The sequence below is a fragment of the Vicia villosa genome, linkage group LG1 (assembly GCF_029867415.1).
Source record: "Vicia villosa cultivar HV-30 ecotype Madison, WI linkage group LG1, Vvil1.0, whole genome shotgun sequence".
NCBI lineage: Eukaryota > Viridiplantae > Streptophyta > Magnoliopsida > Fabales > Fabaceae > Vicia > Vicia villosa.
The window spans coordinates 7667197-7681714 of record NC_081180.1 but is presented as its reverse complement, the minus strand read 5'-3'; the positions used below and the strand labels follow the sequence as shown (position 1 = coordinate 7681714).

Sequence of the window (14518 nt, the reverse complement as noted above, 5' to 3'; positions counted from 1 at the left end):
TTTGGGGAATTTTGGTCAACCATGACTTTTGAAGTTTTGAATCATCAATATATGATATATGAAGTCATTTGATCAAGAAAAATCAAGAAAATCAATCAAGAATCAAAAAGTCAAAGTTTGACTTTCATACTTAGAAAATTTTTTCTAAGTGTTTTTCATGGTTTTTCCCAAACTTTGGAAGGGAATTTCTCAAAATTTCACCTACAAACTGAAAAAAACTTCCAACATGAAAGTTGTAGATTTTGATCCAATAAACAACTTTGACACATATAAATTTTTTCCATAAGATCAACCATTTAAGAGATATGGAGCTTCAAAGTTGGCATCTTTGGAAAATTTCACTTGAAACTTCATTTTTCTCAAAGTTCATGGATCTTTTTCACCCATTTCCTTAAGGGTCTTGAAGAAACTTTCAACTAGGGTTTTGAAGTATGTAACATGAGCTTTCCAAAATGTCCAAGAGCATGAAAAAATATGGAGTGTAGCTATGGTTTTGATTTTTGCAATTAGAAGCCATTATGCATGAAATTACAAGCCATTTTCACTAAGTTCAAATACTATATGGCCTATAATTCAAGTGATGACACACCAAAGCAATGATTGAATGATATTTTTCTGATTTGAGATCAGAATGGAAAGAGATAAGAAGCTTAGAGAAATAACCATGGTTAAGTCACTTTAACCATTTTGCATTAAATGGTAAGATTCCTTTCTATCTCCAAATGCCAAATCATCACTTCTTGAAGCAAGTTGCAAAGCTCTGAGTTCAGACACTTTGGCCTATAAATAGAGGTCCAAACTCCATGGTTAAGTCGACATTTCTTAATTTTTCTGATTCCATACGAATTTCCCGATTATTCCATTTCGGAGCCAATTCTCAATCAATTTCCAGCCAACGAAATCCAATAAATGCTTCTTCTTCAAGGAAACCATACTTCATGCTCAAACATTATTTCCTGATTAAATGTTGACCAAAAAGTCAACAGGGTTGACTTTGGTAATCTGAAAGGCCCTGAATTTGAGGATTGCATCTTTTAACCTGAGCTTTGACTCGGAGAGAATAAAACCCTGATTTTAGGAGTATGTCAATGGAAGTGATCCTCTATAATCAGACTTTAGATAGGAGCTCTTTTCTTATCAATTCTGGATAGTAACCATGATATGGATGAATGTAATGGATGAATGGCCTAGATGAGGTATGCACATGAATGTAATGTGAAGGCCAATTGGGGAATAAATAGGTGGGCAAATTTTAGGGTGCAACAGCTGCCCCTATTCACTCTTCTTGGACCTGAACGTACGAACGACACAAGTTCTAGACATGAGAGGTGTAAGTGGATTAAATACCCAAAAGTACCACCAAAATTTGCATTCTGTGGTAAAGCAAAAAGTGTTGAGTGTTATCAAAGGATACCAGCTGAAGGTGGATCTTAAACAAATTGCTAACCTTAGTTAGACTTGAACAGAGACATAGTCGAGGGACGACTCCAAAAGGAAGAAACCAGCCGAAGGGGAATCTTACCAACTTTACTAACCTCAGTTAGACTTTAAAAAGAGACACAGCCGAAGGGTGACTCAGTAAAGGATGAAACCAGCCGAAGGGGAATCCGATCCTAATTTGCTAACCTCAGTTAGACTTGAACAAAGAGACGTAGCCGAAGTACGACTCCAAAAGGAAGAAACCAACCGAAGGGGAATCTTAACCAAATTGCTAACCTCAGTTAGACTTCAAAAAGAGACAAAGCCGAAGGGTGACTCAGTAAAGGATGAAACCAGCCGAAGGGGAATCCGATCCTAATTTGCTAACCTCAGTTAGACTTGAACAAAGAAGACGTAGCCGAAGGACGACTCCAAAAGTAAGCAACCAGCCGAAGGGGAATCTTAACCAAATTGCTAACCTCAGTTAGACTTCAAAAAGAGACACAGTCGAAGGGTGACTCTAGACCTGAAAGGGTACGCCAATAATCATTGGACTTGGCTGAAGAAGACTAGGAACAACCAGACTCACACAAAGCATGGGTTATCCAAACGATCAAGCTCAGCAGAAGAGAAATAACCCAAGAGATAATGATCTTGACGAAGAAAGACTTTGTATCCAATCCACATGGGAGAGAGAAAGTGGGACCTCTTCTGGGGATATGTTACCTCGTGCCTTTGAAGCACATACAAACTTGGTTTATGGATTGATGCATGTTTGATTTTTTCCATGGCGTAATGCTCCATATTCATGGAAATGCTACGCTTTTTTATAGATGTAATGATTTCTATATCCAAGAGAGGATGGATGAACATCCGAAAGGGCCTTTTGTCTGAAGAACTCTGTGGGGATTCTCTTTGACGTCTTGACTTTGTAAGGCCGCACCAGATGGTTTCTTGGTTACTTTCAATATGTAACTTCTGCAGGGGAATAACTTGCACCAGAAGGCTTAGGGAGAAGACATGGTGGCATTTCTGACACATCACCACCATCACGTTTGGAGATCTGAAGATTGCACCTCCCCTTTCGAACTTCCACATCTTTGTTGAATAATGACGAAATCTAATCACCACTGCGTAAAAATTTAGACCATGGATGAGAGCTCCAAGGAAAGATAAACTCTGGTATTCGAAGGACGGGAAACCTTTGGATTCCATCTTGAAGGAGATGTCCAGTTGGCACTTCTTGAAGCCTAGGTACTGGCATCTGGCTGTGCTGAATGATCGGGGATTCCTGCAAAACAAATCAAACAAATGTGCCCCATGTATGATGGCTCGACCTCGTCCACCACCCCAAGTACTTAAAGTCTTAAGCAATTCTATCAGTTTTAGATCATGCTCTTTTTGTAAGACCTCAATGTTAGAAATGCAATGCTTACCAAAATAACTGGACGTTTTTGTAAACAAAACAGAAAAATAAACGATGCAGGAGTTTTTTTTTAGTGAAATATCTTTTCATTAATGAACATTTGCCTGACATAGGCGAGTACATTAGAAAGCAGTCCCTTAAAGAGGTGACTACCAAAAAGAAAACAAATAGCATTTACAAACATGGCAACGTAAGAAAAGATTCCGTCGGGTTCCAATCCTGCTATGCCTTGTAGACCCTCGACTTTCCTTCTGTTTCGCTTTCTGAAACTGATGAATAGATAGATCTTTATCCTTCTGAGTCTTCCAGTTGTAGTGACTAGTTATGCTCAAAGATCTAATGAATGACGCAGACATTCGCCTTTTGTCCCTTTTTTGCCTGGACCGCCCTTTCAGGTTTTCAATCCACCAGGACCCCTTTTTTGCCTAAGTCGCCCTTTCGGGTTTTCAACTTAGCGGGTGTACTCTTATTTATTTTTCATTCTTTTGCCTGATCTTTTCCTTTTCTTTTATTTTATTTTGATCAGGTCTATGCGAAGTATTTTTTAACTGCGTTTGCATTTACGGGAAGTGGAAAGTCTTCGCCATCCATAGTTGAGAGGATCATGGCACCACCTGAGAAGACTTTCTTTACGACATACGGACCTTCGTAATTCGGAGTCCACTTGCCTCTAGGATCATTGTGAATAGGCAGGATCTTCTTGAGCACAAGGTCACCAACTTGAAAGTGTCGAGGACGGATCTTCTTGTCGAAGGTTTTCTTCATCTTCTTTTGATAGGCTTGCCCATGGCACATGGCCGCCAACCTCTTTTCATCAATAAGGTTCAGTTGATCAAATCTAGTCTGAACCCAATCAGTTTCACTGAGTTTCACATCCGTCAATACCCTTAATGAAGGAATCTCGACCTCAATCGGAAGAATTGCTTCCATGCCATATACTAATGAGAAAGGAGTTTCTCCTGTGGAAGTACGCACCGAAGTACGATAACCATGTAAATCAAAGGGCAACATCTCATGCCAGTCCTTGTAAGTGACCACCATCTTTTGCACAATCTTCTTGATATTCTTATTGGCCGCTTCAACTGCGCCATTCATCTTTGGCCTGTAAGGGGAAGAGTTATGATGTTTAATCTTGAAGTTCTCGCATAATTCCTTCATCATCTTGTTATTGAGGTTGGATCCATTATCAGTGATAATTTTCTCAGGAACCCCATAACGACAGATTATATTGTGCTTGATGAAGCGAGTCACTACTTGCTTGGAGACATTTGCATAAGAAACAGCTTCAACCCACTTGGTGAAATAGTCAATAGCAACAAGGATGAAACGATGTCCATTAGAGGCGGTGGGTTTAATTTCTCCAATCATATCGATGCCCCACATAGCAAACGGCCAAGGAGATGTCAACACATTCAGAGGAACTGGAGGTACATGGACCCTATTTGCATACACTTGGCATTTGTAACATACCACCACATGGCTAAAGCAATCATGCTCCATGGTCGACCAATAATAACCTGCTCTCAATATCTTTCTAGCCATGGTGTGCCCACTCGCATGTGTACCAAAGGATCCTTCATGTACTTCTTGGATGATCTTTGCTGCTTCGTCTCTATCCACGCATCTGAGCAACACAGAACCAAAATTCCTCTTATACAACACGCCTCCAGCAAGGAAGAATTGGGAAGATAATCTCTTTAGAGTCTTCCTATCCGTAAGGAAAGCACCTTCAGGATACTCTTGGGTCTCCAGAAATTTCTTAATGTCATAAAACCACGGTTTCTCATCAGGCACATTATCAATAACGCCACAGAATGCGGGCTCATCCAACCTTTTGATCATAATTGAAGGCGCTTCATTGTCCCATTTAACTTTGAACATGGATGCTAAAGTGGCTAAAGCATCAGCCAAATGATTTTCCTCTCGAGGGATGTGATCAAAGGTGATCTCATCGAAATATTGAGCCAACTTCACAACATGTTCTCTATAGGGAATCAAGTTAGGGTGGCGTGTTTCCCAATCTCCGTTGATCTGACTAATCACCAAAGCAGAATCTCCGTAAACTGCAAGATTTTTAATCCTCAAATCAATGGCGGCCTCAATACCATATATGAAAGCCTCATAGTCAGCCACATTATTAGTACAATCAAAACAAATCCTGGCCGTGAATGGAATATGGAAACCTGTCGGAGAAGTAAGCACAGCCCCAACACCGTTACCCAATGCGTTGGAAGCACCATCGAACATGAGCGTCCATCGCGCCCCTGGTTTAGGTCCTTCCTCTTGATCTTGACTATTGGAAGTCTCTGCCACACACATTATATCCTCGTCACGAAACTCAAAGTACATGGTCTGGTAGTCATCCACAGGTTGATGCGCAAGATAATCGGCAATCACACTACTTTTAATGGCCTTCTGAGTAGTGTATTGGATGTCGTATTCTGTCAAGATCATTTGCCAACGGGCAATCCTTCCTGTCAATGCTGGCTTCTCAAATATATATTTGATCGGATCCATCTTTAAAATCAACAAGGTGGTGTGGGTCAACATATACTGTCTCAGTCGGCGAGCAGCCCATGCCAAAGCACAGCAAGTTTTCTCGAGTAGTGAGTATCTTGATTCACAATCGGTAAACTTTTTGCTAAGGTAATAAATTGCATGCTCTTTTCGACCAGACTCATCATGCTGCCCCAGCACACACCCCATTGAATTCTCGAGGACTGTTAAGTACATGATCAACGGTCTACCTTCCACTGGAGGCATAAGGATTGGTGGCTCTTGCAAATACTCTTTAACTTTATCAAATGCCTTCTGACAATTATCATCCCACTTTATTGCCTGATTCTTTCTCAACGGTTTGAAGATAGGTTCACAAGTGGCGGTAAGGTGTGAGATAAATCTCGCAATGTAATTCAACCTTCCCAGGAACCCACGAACCTGTTTCTCAGTCCTCGGTTCAGGCATCTCTTGTATAGCTTTTACCTTAGCAGGATCGACCTCAATACCCTTTTCACTTACGATGAAACCAAGCAATTTTCCTGATCTCACTCCAAAGGTACATTTATTAGGATTCAACCTTAACCTGAACTTTCTTAACCTTTCAAACAATTTCTTCAGGTGAACAAGGTGCTCTTCCTCAGTGTGGGACTTTGCAATCATGTCGTCCACATAGACCTCGATCTCCTTATGAATCATGTCGTGAAACAAAGTCACCATAGCTCTTTGATAGGTTGCCCCAGCATTCTTCAACCCAAACGACATGACCTTGTAACAAAAAGTGCCCCAAGGTGTAATGAATGTTGTCTTTTCCATGTCCTCGGGCGCCATCTTTATTTGATTGTAACCATAAAAACCGTCCATGAAGGAGAAAACCGAGAACTGAGCAGTATTATCTACCAAAACATCAATGTGAGGAAGCGGGAAATCGTCCTTCGGGCTCGCTCTATTCAGATCTCTATAGTCGACACACATCCGTATCTTCTCATCTTTCTTAGGTACAGGTACAATATTGGCGACCCATGGCGGATAAACTGTCACAGCGAGGAAGCCTGCATCAAACTGCTTCTGAACCTCTTCCTGGATTTTCTTGGACATGTCAGGACGTGTTCTTTTGAGTTTCTGTTTGACAGGCGAAGAATCTTCTTTAAGAGGTAACCTGTGCACAACAATATCAGTATCTAATCCAAGCATATCTTCGTAAGACCAAGCGAAGATATCAGAATACTCCTTCAACATTCCAATCAACTTTTCTATTACATCCTCATTCAAAGCAGCCCCTATTTTAATCTCCCTTCTCATCTCTTCGGTGCCAAGATTCACCGTCTCAATAGGCTCCTGATGTGGCTCGATCACTTTCTCTTCTTGTTTCAATAATCTGGCCAACTCATCAGGGAGTTCACAATCTTCTTCATCCCCTTCTTCAGCGATGTAGATAGGATTGTCGAAGTCATAACGGGGCATAGCAAGATCGTTATGGACAGAATCTGGAGGAGAAGTGTATCTGCATGAATTGTGATTTATGCTTTATTTTAGAATGGAGGGGTGATGAATAAGAAACGTTGCCATTTTTTATTTTTATTTATAACAAATGTAAACATAAAAAAAAGAAAGACAGGGAACGAAATATTTGAATGCAAAAACGTCCATTTATTAATGATTTTAACATTGAAAAACAACAAATGATGCCCTACAAATGTTCACCGTGTCTTGGGCTGAACACAGGAATTATTGCATGATAAACAAAAACAAACAGTATTACTCTTGATCAAAAGCAATTGAGATGATGTCCTTAGACGACCAGTTGAGAAGTTTCTGTTCTGGGACACACGGCTTGATCCATTCCTCAATGTCATAATCACTATCCATATCATCATCAGCAGCACATATATGATCTTTGACAATGGCAGCACTAGAGAACTTGATCGGAACGAAGGTTCCGGGCTTCTTGGGGGCCCCATTAGATGAACTCTGACCCAACTGATAACCAACCCCACATTTATCCTGCTTGATTGGTAGATCCAAGACTCGGCCCCATCCTTCAGGATGACCAGATTCAACCACAGCTTTAGCTTCCTTTAGTGAAGACATGGGAGCTTCCAACTTCTTATTGTCAACATAGGGGATCTTGATAGTCTGGACAGCCTCAAAGGCCTGGCATGGCGTCTCGTGGACCTCTCCTTCCACCTCAATATACCTGAAGGACGCAAGATGACTTACCACGTGTTCTTCTTCCCCACATATTGTGACTATCTTTCCTTGAGTCGCAAATTTGAGTCTCTGATGTAATGTGGAAGTCACAGACCCAGCAGCGTAGATCCATGGGCGTCCCAGGAGACAACTGTAAGACGGGTGGATATCCATCACGAAGAAAGTAATAGTGAAGAGCTGAGGGCCTATTATTATCGGTAAGTCAACTTCCCCAAACACTGATCTCTTTGATCCATCAAATGCTCTCACCGTCAATTCACTCGGCCTTATCTCAACACCAGAATAATCTAGCCTCATCAAAGACGACTTCGGTAATACATTCAAAGAAGATCCAGTATCCACGAGAACACGTGATAACATAGTCCCTTTACACTCCACCGATATATGCAAAGCTCTATTGTGGTTTCTGCCTTCGGAAGGCAAATCTGCATCGGTGAATCCCAAACCATTGCCAGCGTTGATGTTTGACACCACTCCTTCAAGTTGATTCACCGAGATCTCCGGAGGGACAAAGGCAGCACTTAGAAGTCTCAACAAAGCATTTCGATGTGTCTCCGAACACAAAAGCAATTGCAAAATCGAAATCTTTGATTGAGTTTGACTCAGTTGGTCAACCACTTTATACTCACTTTTCTTGATGATCTTTAGGAACTCTTCCATTTCTTTGGCCACAATATCTTCAGAATTAGAGCTTTGCCCCTGATCCACTGTATCTTCTACCACTCTTTTCCCTTTTGCTTGAGCTAGAGCTTATGTATTATCATCGCGAGTATTCTGGGGAGGATTGAAGATACGACCACTTCTTGTCATTCTTCCAATGCCAACAACATTATCAATATCTTCTTTCTCAACCGGCGCTTTAACCTCATACTTGGCCCCTTGGTAGAAAACTTCCCCCCCATAATTCCATGGGATTGCTTTTTCACTGTTATACGGGACGGGACCAGGCAATGTAATGACCAACGGAGGTGCTCTGGCAGGAATTGGAATCTTGGCAGGAGTATATGGGATGGATGCCACATTGACTTCATTCTCGACTATTTCAAGATGTCGCACACGCTCAAACTGTAGATACCCACTATCTATCAACTGTTGAACCCCACTTTTCACCTTATCACAAACCGAGGAGATGGCCAAGCAATCAATACAGAACTTTCCACAACCAGAGTATAGACCCATCCTCGATAATTCCTCCTTCAATAACGGTAATAGAGAGCCCAATTTTATCACATCTTTGATCAAGCGAGCATCTTCAACAACCTCAATGGCATTTGCCGCATGAGCTCCATGGGGAGGCATAGGATTCTGAACAACATTAGGTCCTTGAGTAGGAGTAAACTCGATGGCTTTAGAGTCGAGAAGATCCTGGACTTTATGCTTCAACGCTTTACAGTTTTCAATATTATGTCCAGGTGACCCAGAGTGGAACTCACATCTTGCATTGGCATCCCAATTAGCAGGCAACTTAGCAGGAGTGGCCAGAGTCCTCAATTGGACCAACTTCAAATCGAGGAGATATGGCAATACTTGGGCATATGTCATCGGGATCGGATCAAAAACCCTTTCTGGAAATTTCGGCCGTTGCTGATACTGACGCGGCGGATACCCTTGTTGTTGATGTTGGAAGGGAGCATTTGGTATAGTCACAGCGGCTACTTGTTGATAAGCCTGATTTCTGCCTCCACCATAGTAAGCAGCACTAGTCTCACCTTCTCTCTTCTTGGCAAACCCATTGTATGGCTTCTTTCCACCTGTCCCTGAGGAAGAACTAGCAGCACCTGGATTCTGTATTCTACCAGCCTTAATCCCACTTTCAATTTGTTCACCAATCATAACCAAATCAGCGAAACTCGAGGATGCAGAGCATGCAGAATAGTATTGGCTCTCCAGAGTATTGGTGAACATATCCATCATCTCTCTTTCCAGCATAGGTGGTTGGACTCTAGCCGCCAACTCGCGCCATTTCTGCGCATATTCTTTGAAGGACTCATTAGCTTTCTGGGCTAGATTCTGTAATTGAGTGCGATTTGGTGCCATGTCAACATTATACTGATACTGCTTTATGAAGGCGTCAACTAGGTCCCTCCAATCTCATATACCACTCCAGGGATGCCCCAGTCAGGCTATCCTAGAAGAAGTGCATCAACAATCCTTCGTCCTCGGAGTACACATGCATTTTGCGATAGTAAGCTCGGACATGTGTCTTAGGAAAAGTGTTCCCTTTGTATTTCTCAAAATCAGGTACTTTGAACTTCGGTGGCACATGAACGCCGGGAACTAAACCTAAGTCACTGATATCCATCCCCAGTCCTTGGCCTTCCATGGCCCTTATCCTTTCTTCCAGACCTCTAAACATCCTTCCAGCATCATGTGGAAGCCCCCATTCACTTTCAGGAAACAAATCTTCGTGTCGGTCCTCTTCCAACACGGGGATAGTAGCAGCCCTTCTGATTTGTTGAATTGGTTGTCCTTCATGAGTAGGCTGTGGTGGCCCACGAGGATTACCTTGATTGACAGCAGGAGGAATTACATCAACGTTCACAGGTTCACCATTGACACGGATATCAGCAGTATTTCCTTGTGGGGGGTCCGCAACAACCCGAGTAGCTCAATTGGTAGCAAGAATTGCTATGAATATGTACTTAACCCCTAGGTACATGGTTCGATTCCTGCGGGAGGCAAAAAAAATATTTCCTGGGCAGCCGATAAGCGGACCTAGGGGGATTATTGATTAAGCCGGTAACATGCTCGGTTGGCCGACACGGTTGATGCGTGCAGCGGATATCGGGGTGTTACATAATGTAACACCCCGATATCCGCTGCACGCATCAACCGTGTCGGCCAACCGAGCATGTTACCGGCTTAATCAATAATCCCCCTAGGTCCGCTTACCGGCTGCCCAGGAAATATTGTTTTTGCCTCCCGCAGGAATCGAACCATGTACCTAGGGGTTAAGTACATATTCATAGCAATTCCTGCTACCAATTGAGCCATCCGAATCCTGAGCTCTTCTTGGCGATCAGCCATGCCTTGCATAACCTCCATGAACTGAGCCATTTGAGAAGAAACTTGAGCCCTCATCTGGATAAGGTCATCCCTTAACTGATCCATTTGCAGTGATCGATTAGCCCTTGTATAATAGCGATGTGTAGGTGGAGGTGCAATTGCTGAAAGAGAAAACCTGATCAGTCAAACAAGAATACCATCTGATGTACCTGTTATACATGAATGCATGAAATGCATGCGTGCATGGTGTGCATATGAATGTCATGTTTTTATTATTTTTAGGATTCTTTAGCTTTGTCTCAAATCAAACAACACAAGATAATAATGAGAGATCATGAAACCAATAATGAGGAATGAGAAACAAATCCATTAACTTCAAAACCCAATTCCGGCAATACCAAGTACAAATAATCCCGCTCACATGAGCCAACAAAATACAAACATAACAAAGAGAACCCCAACCAACAAGTCTGGTGGTGGTCCGACATAAAATCATCTCTAAGGAGGACCCTCCATGTCAACATGACGAAGTGCGCTCTCCCCGATGTACTTTTCGCTCCAAGCCTTCATCTCATCAAACAAAATCTTGGTATTCTCATAATTAGGTTTCAATATAAGTGATTGGATTAGAAAGTCCTTTCTGGCGTGCATTCCTTCCATTTGACGATTTCTCATCTCCCAGTACCTCGCCTCTTCTTGAGCCTGAGTGTTCTCCTGATTTTTGTGCTCCACCTGGCCTTTCAATTCTCTCACATTTGCATAGCATGCTTCCAACTTTTCTTGATGTTCTAACAGACTTTTACTTGCCTTCTGACGACGAGTTTTTTCTGAATGAGCCTTCTCAGTTTGAATCTGAAGTTGCTCAGTCAACTTTGCCAATTTGACCTTATATTGCTCCTTCATCTTTCTTTCTCTAGAGCTATCAACGATTCGGGATCTTTTCTGAGAGGTATTCCCACCAGCATACAATTCCTCAAGCTCTTTTTCTTTCTGTTTCAATTTATGTATCGCGGACAGTTTTTCTTGGCGAGTGGTATTCATCTTAACCTGCATTGTTTCCATTTGTTTAGTTAATTCCCTATTTTGATTCACCATTTGATTGTAGCGCGGCATGGAAACAATGTTGGGTTGCTCCTCAGATGGAGGGTACAAGGGATCCTTGGGAGGAAAAGGCATCCCTTGAGTTTCGGCCACAGATTTCACCCATGCAGTGTAGGCTTCATAAGTAGCACAATCTTTTTGGCCAAAGTGCTTCTTACCCCTTCGACGAACTGTTTTCCAGGCTTGCACCGTTTCCTCTAGCTTACCTGAATTGGTGGTCAGATGGTAGAACATGAGATCATCAACTTCTTTCTTTTCAGGGGGACTCACGAAGGCGTATCCAAAAGTCCTTCTAGCCAAGACGGGATTATAATTGATTCCTCCTCTTAGTCCCATGAGAGGCACATTGTCGAATTTTCCGCAGCCCATAATAATCTCTACGTCATCCAATGATCTATTATACCAAACAATGTCTTTGGCTACCAGCCCCATGATTCTATTGGACCATCTTGATGTATGTCTATTGTCAACGAAAGGGCCGCGCTCAGGAAGATGATATCTAAACCAACGATACAGTAATGGAGCACAACATTGAACCAATCCCCCTTTTCGGTCATTTCTGTGATGTATTGAGTGATAAACATCACCCAGGAGCGTAGGAACCGGGTTCTTCAGAATGAAGATATGGATCACGTTCATGTCAACAAAATTGACCACATTTGGAAACATCGCTATGCCATAGATACTCAAAGCCAGAAGAGCTCTATATATGTCCCATTCTTTAGCCACAACAGCGTCATAAGCTTTCTGAACCAAGAACTCCAAATGGAACCCAGGACAATTTCCCTTTTCCTTGATGTTTGCTTCCACAACTGATTTGCTCAAATAAAGAGCCTTTGCAATCTCAGTAGAAGTAGGAGCTTTCATCATACTATGATATGGTATTTGCTCTTTGATGGAGATGCCGAGAAAAAAAAAGTATTCTTCCAAGGTAGGAACCAAATGGTAGTCAGGAAACGTGAAGCAGCGGAGAGAAGGATTGTAGAATTGGAGCAAAGTGTGAACTCCGTCCCATTCATACTTGGTAAACGGTGTCTTGAGGAAGTACAGAATCCTTCCATAATCTTGTTTGAACTTGGTCAACTCATCCAGTGTAATCTGACTTGCCAACCCCTTGAGAGAATCCAGATTCGGATTCGGGAAAGTGTAGTAGGTGTTCTTTCTGCCAGGCCTCATCTTTGAGAACGGTATGCTGATCGGAGACAAAGCCAAAGGATCCTGAAAATAAATGAAACATGCATGTTAAATGATATGATGGAATGTGTTTCGTTTGGGGGAGAATCATAAAGTCTTCTCTTTTGTTTCTTTATATCCATTTTTCTCTTTTTTTCTTTTTTTTGTAATACTTTATTTTTCTCCTTTTTTTTTCGAAACAGACTTTAGGATCCTCCCACGACGAAACAAGGTGGATATAGTAGTGATGTGATGTGATATGTGTGCAATGTGTTGAGAGACTGGTTCTCTCGCATATCTAGATATCTGGGTTATACTGAATGTAACAGGTTCAAAATTCGGCTTCAGATTGCAATATAGAAATCCGGGTATGATGAAGGCTAGTATCTTGTCCCACCCTAATCTCACAGGTATGAAGTCTAGACACAGACAGGTGGTCCCTAATGGTCACCAGGGTTAACGATTCCCATGGGGTACAATGTGTTTGAGGCACAAACGTGCTAGACACAATGTTCCATGAAAGAACCTCGCCTGGTCGTGGTACCCCATGTCAAGCTCAATCGTATCAAACGCTACGGGAGTCGACATGGGCATCCACACTAATCCTAAGTATCACTGGCCTGGGTAGTGGGCCTTTTACCTCACACAAACCCCCCACCTACAAAACAAATCAGGAAAAATATGTGCAAATAGGAAATAGACATGATATGCAAACATAAAATAAATGAATGCAACACATAAGCAATATATAGCGCACCCAATAAACAAACAAACAAACAAAGGCTAGGATCGACTCGCTAGGAATGGACCAGCATAGGTCTATCACAGTCCTCAGCAGAGTCGCCAGCTGTCGCTACCGCGAAAAATGGAATCAGAGTCGCCACTAATATATTTATCTCATAAGGGAAAGGAATACCAGAAAACCTAACTCAAAATAAGAACAAGGTCTTTCGACCAGAGAACAGGGCACGGGAGTCGGTTACGCAAGGGGAGGGTGCTAGCACCCCTCACGCCCATCGTACTCGATGGTATCCACCTATGTTTGTTTCTATCTAAAGGGTGTATCTATCACTAATGCAATGCATGATTAAACTTAGAGTTTTTTAATAATTATTGTGCTCGCTAGAGTTGCCTCTATGCCTACGTATCCTCTTAAGAAGAATCAGAGCCCCGTAGTTCTGCTCAATATTTTCTATGTTTTTTAGGATTTGTTGGTATTTTTTAGTGAACAGTTACATCACACTCCGCCGCTCGACCTTTGGAGACTCACGCTGGGATTGGAGTGGAAGTAACATGCTCTTAAAAGCTAAACAAAAGTATGTCGAGCGTTTCGAGTGACCCTTAAACAAGGAAGACTCAATCAACTCTTGGTTTGTGTTTTTTAAGTTTAGGAATCTCCACTCAAGTGATCCCCTTAAACAAGAGGGACGAGAGCTTCCATTCCTTTTTATTAACTTTCAACCTTTATTAATGTTTTATTGTGTTTTATTGATTTTTGTTTGTTATGCAAAAGGGGAACATACATTTCTAACCTAATGCTAACATATAAGAATGGCCCTAAGGTCAAGGATAAGGGATCTCTACCTATGTTATCATGCATAGACTACAACCTAAGTTGTTCTATATGACTCATCTTAATGAAGATTGAAGTCACCACCCTAAGGGAACATGGTAAGCATATAGTAA

General features: G+C 41.9%; 2 protein-coding genes across 2 annotated transcripts; both read right to left on the bottom strand.

Annotated features, from left to right (window-relative positions):
* Positions 1-8302: 8302 nt before the first annotated feature.
* LOC131643333 (uncharacterized) lies at positions 8303-9589 on the bottom strand. Its single transcript, XM_058913566.1, has one exon. It carries the CDS (start codon positions 9587-9589, stop codon positions 8303-8305), a length of 1287 nt encoding a protein of 428 aa, XP_058769549.1.
* A 1467-nt stretch (positions 9590-11056) lies between these two features.
* LOC131643047 (uncharacterized) lies at positions 11057-12835 on the bottom strand. The gene has a single exon (XM_058913472.1). It carries the CDS (start codon positions 12833-12835, stop codon positions 11057-11059), a length of 1779 nt encoding a protein of 592 aa, XP_058769455.1.
* Between the last annotated feature and the right edge of the window lie 1683 nt (positions 12836-14518).

Bases quoted from the DNA above. Each gene is read 5' to 3' on its own strand.
- LOC131643333 (XM_058913566.1), bottom strand. From the start codon at position 9,589: ATGGCACCAAATCGCACTCAATTACAGAATCTAGCCCAGAAAGCTAAT.
- LOC131643047 (XM_058913472.1), bottom strand. From the start codon at position 12,835: ATGAGGCCTGGCAGAAAGAACACCTACTACACTTTCCCGAATCCGAAT.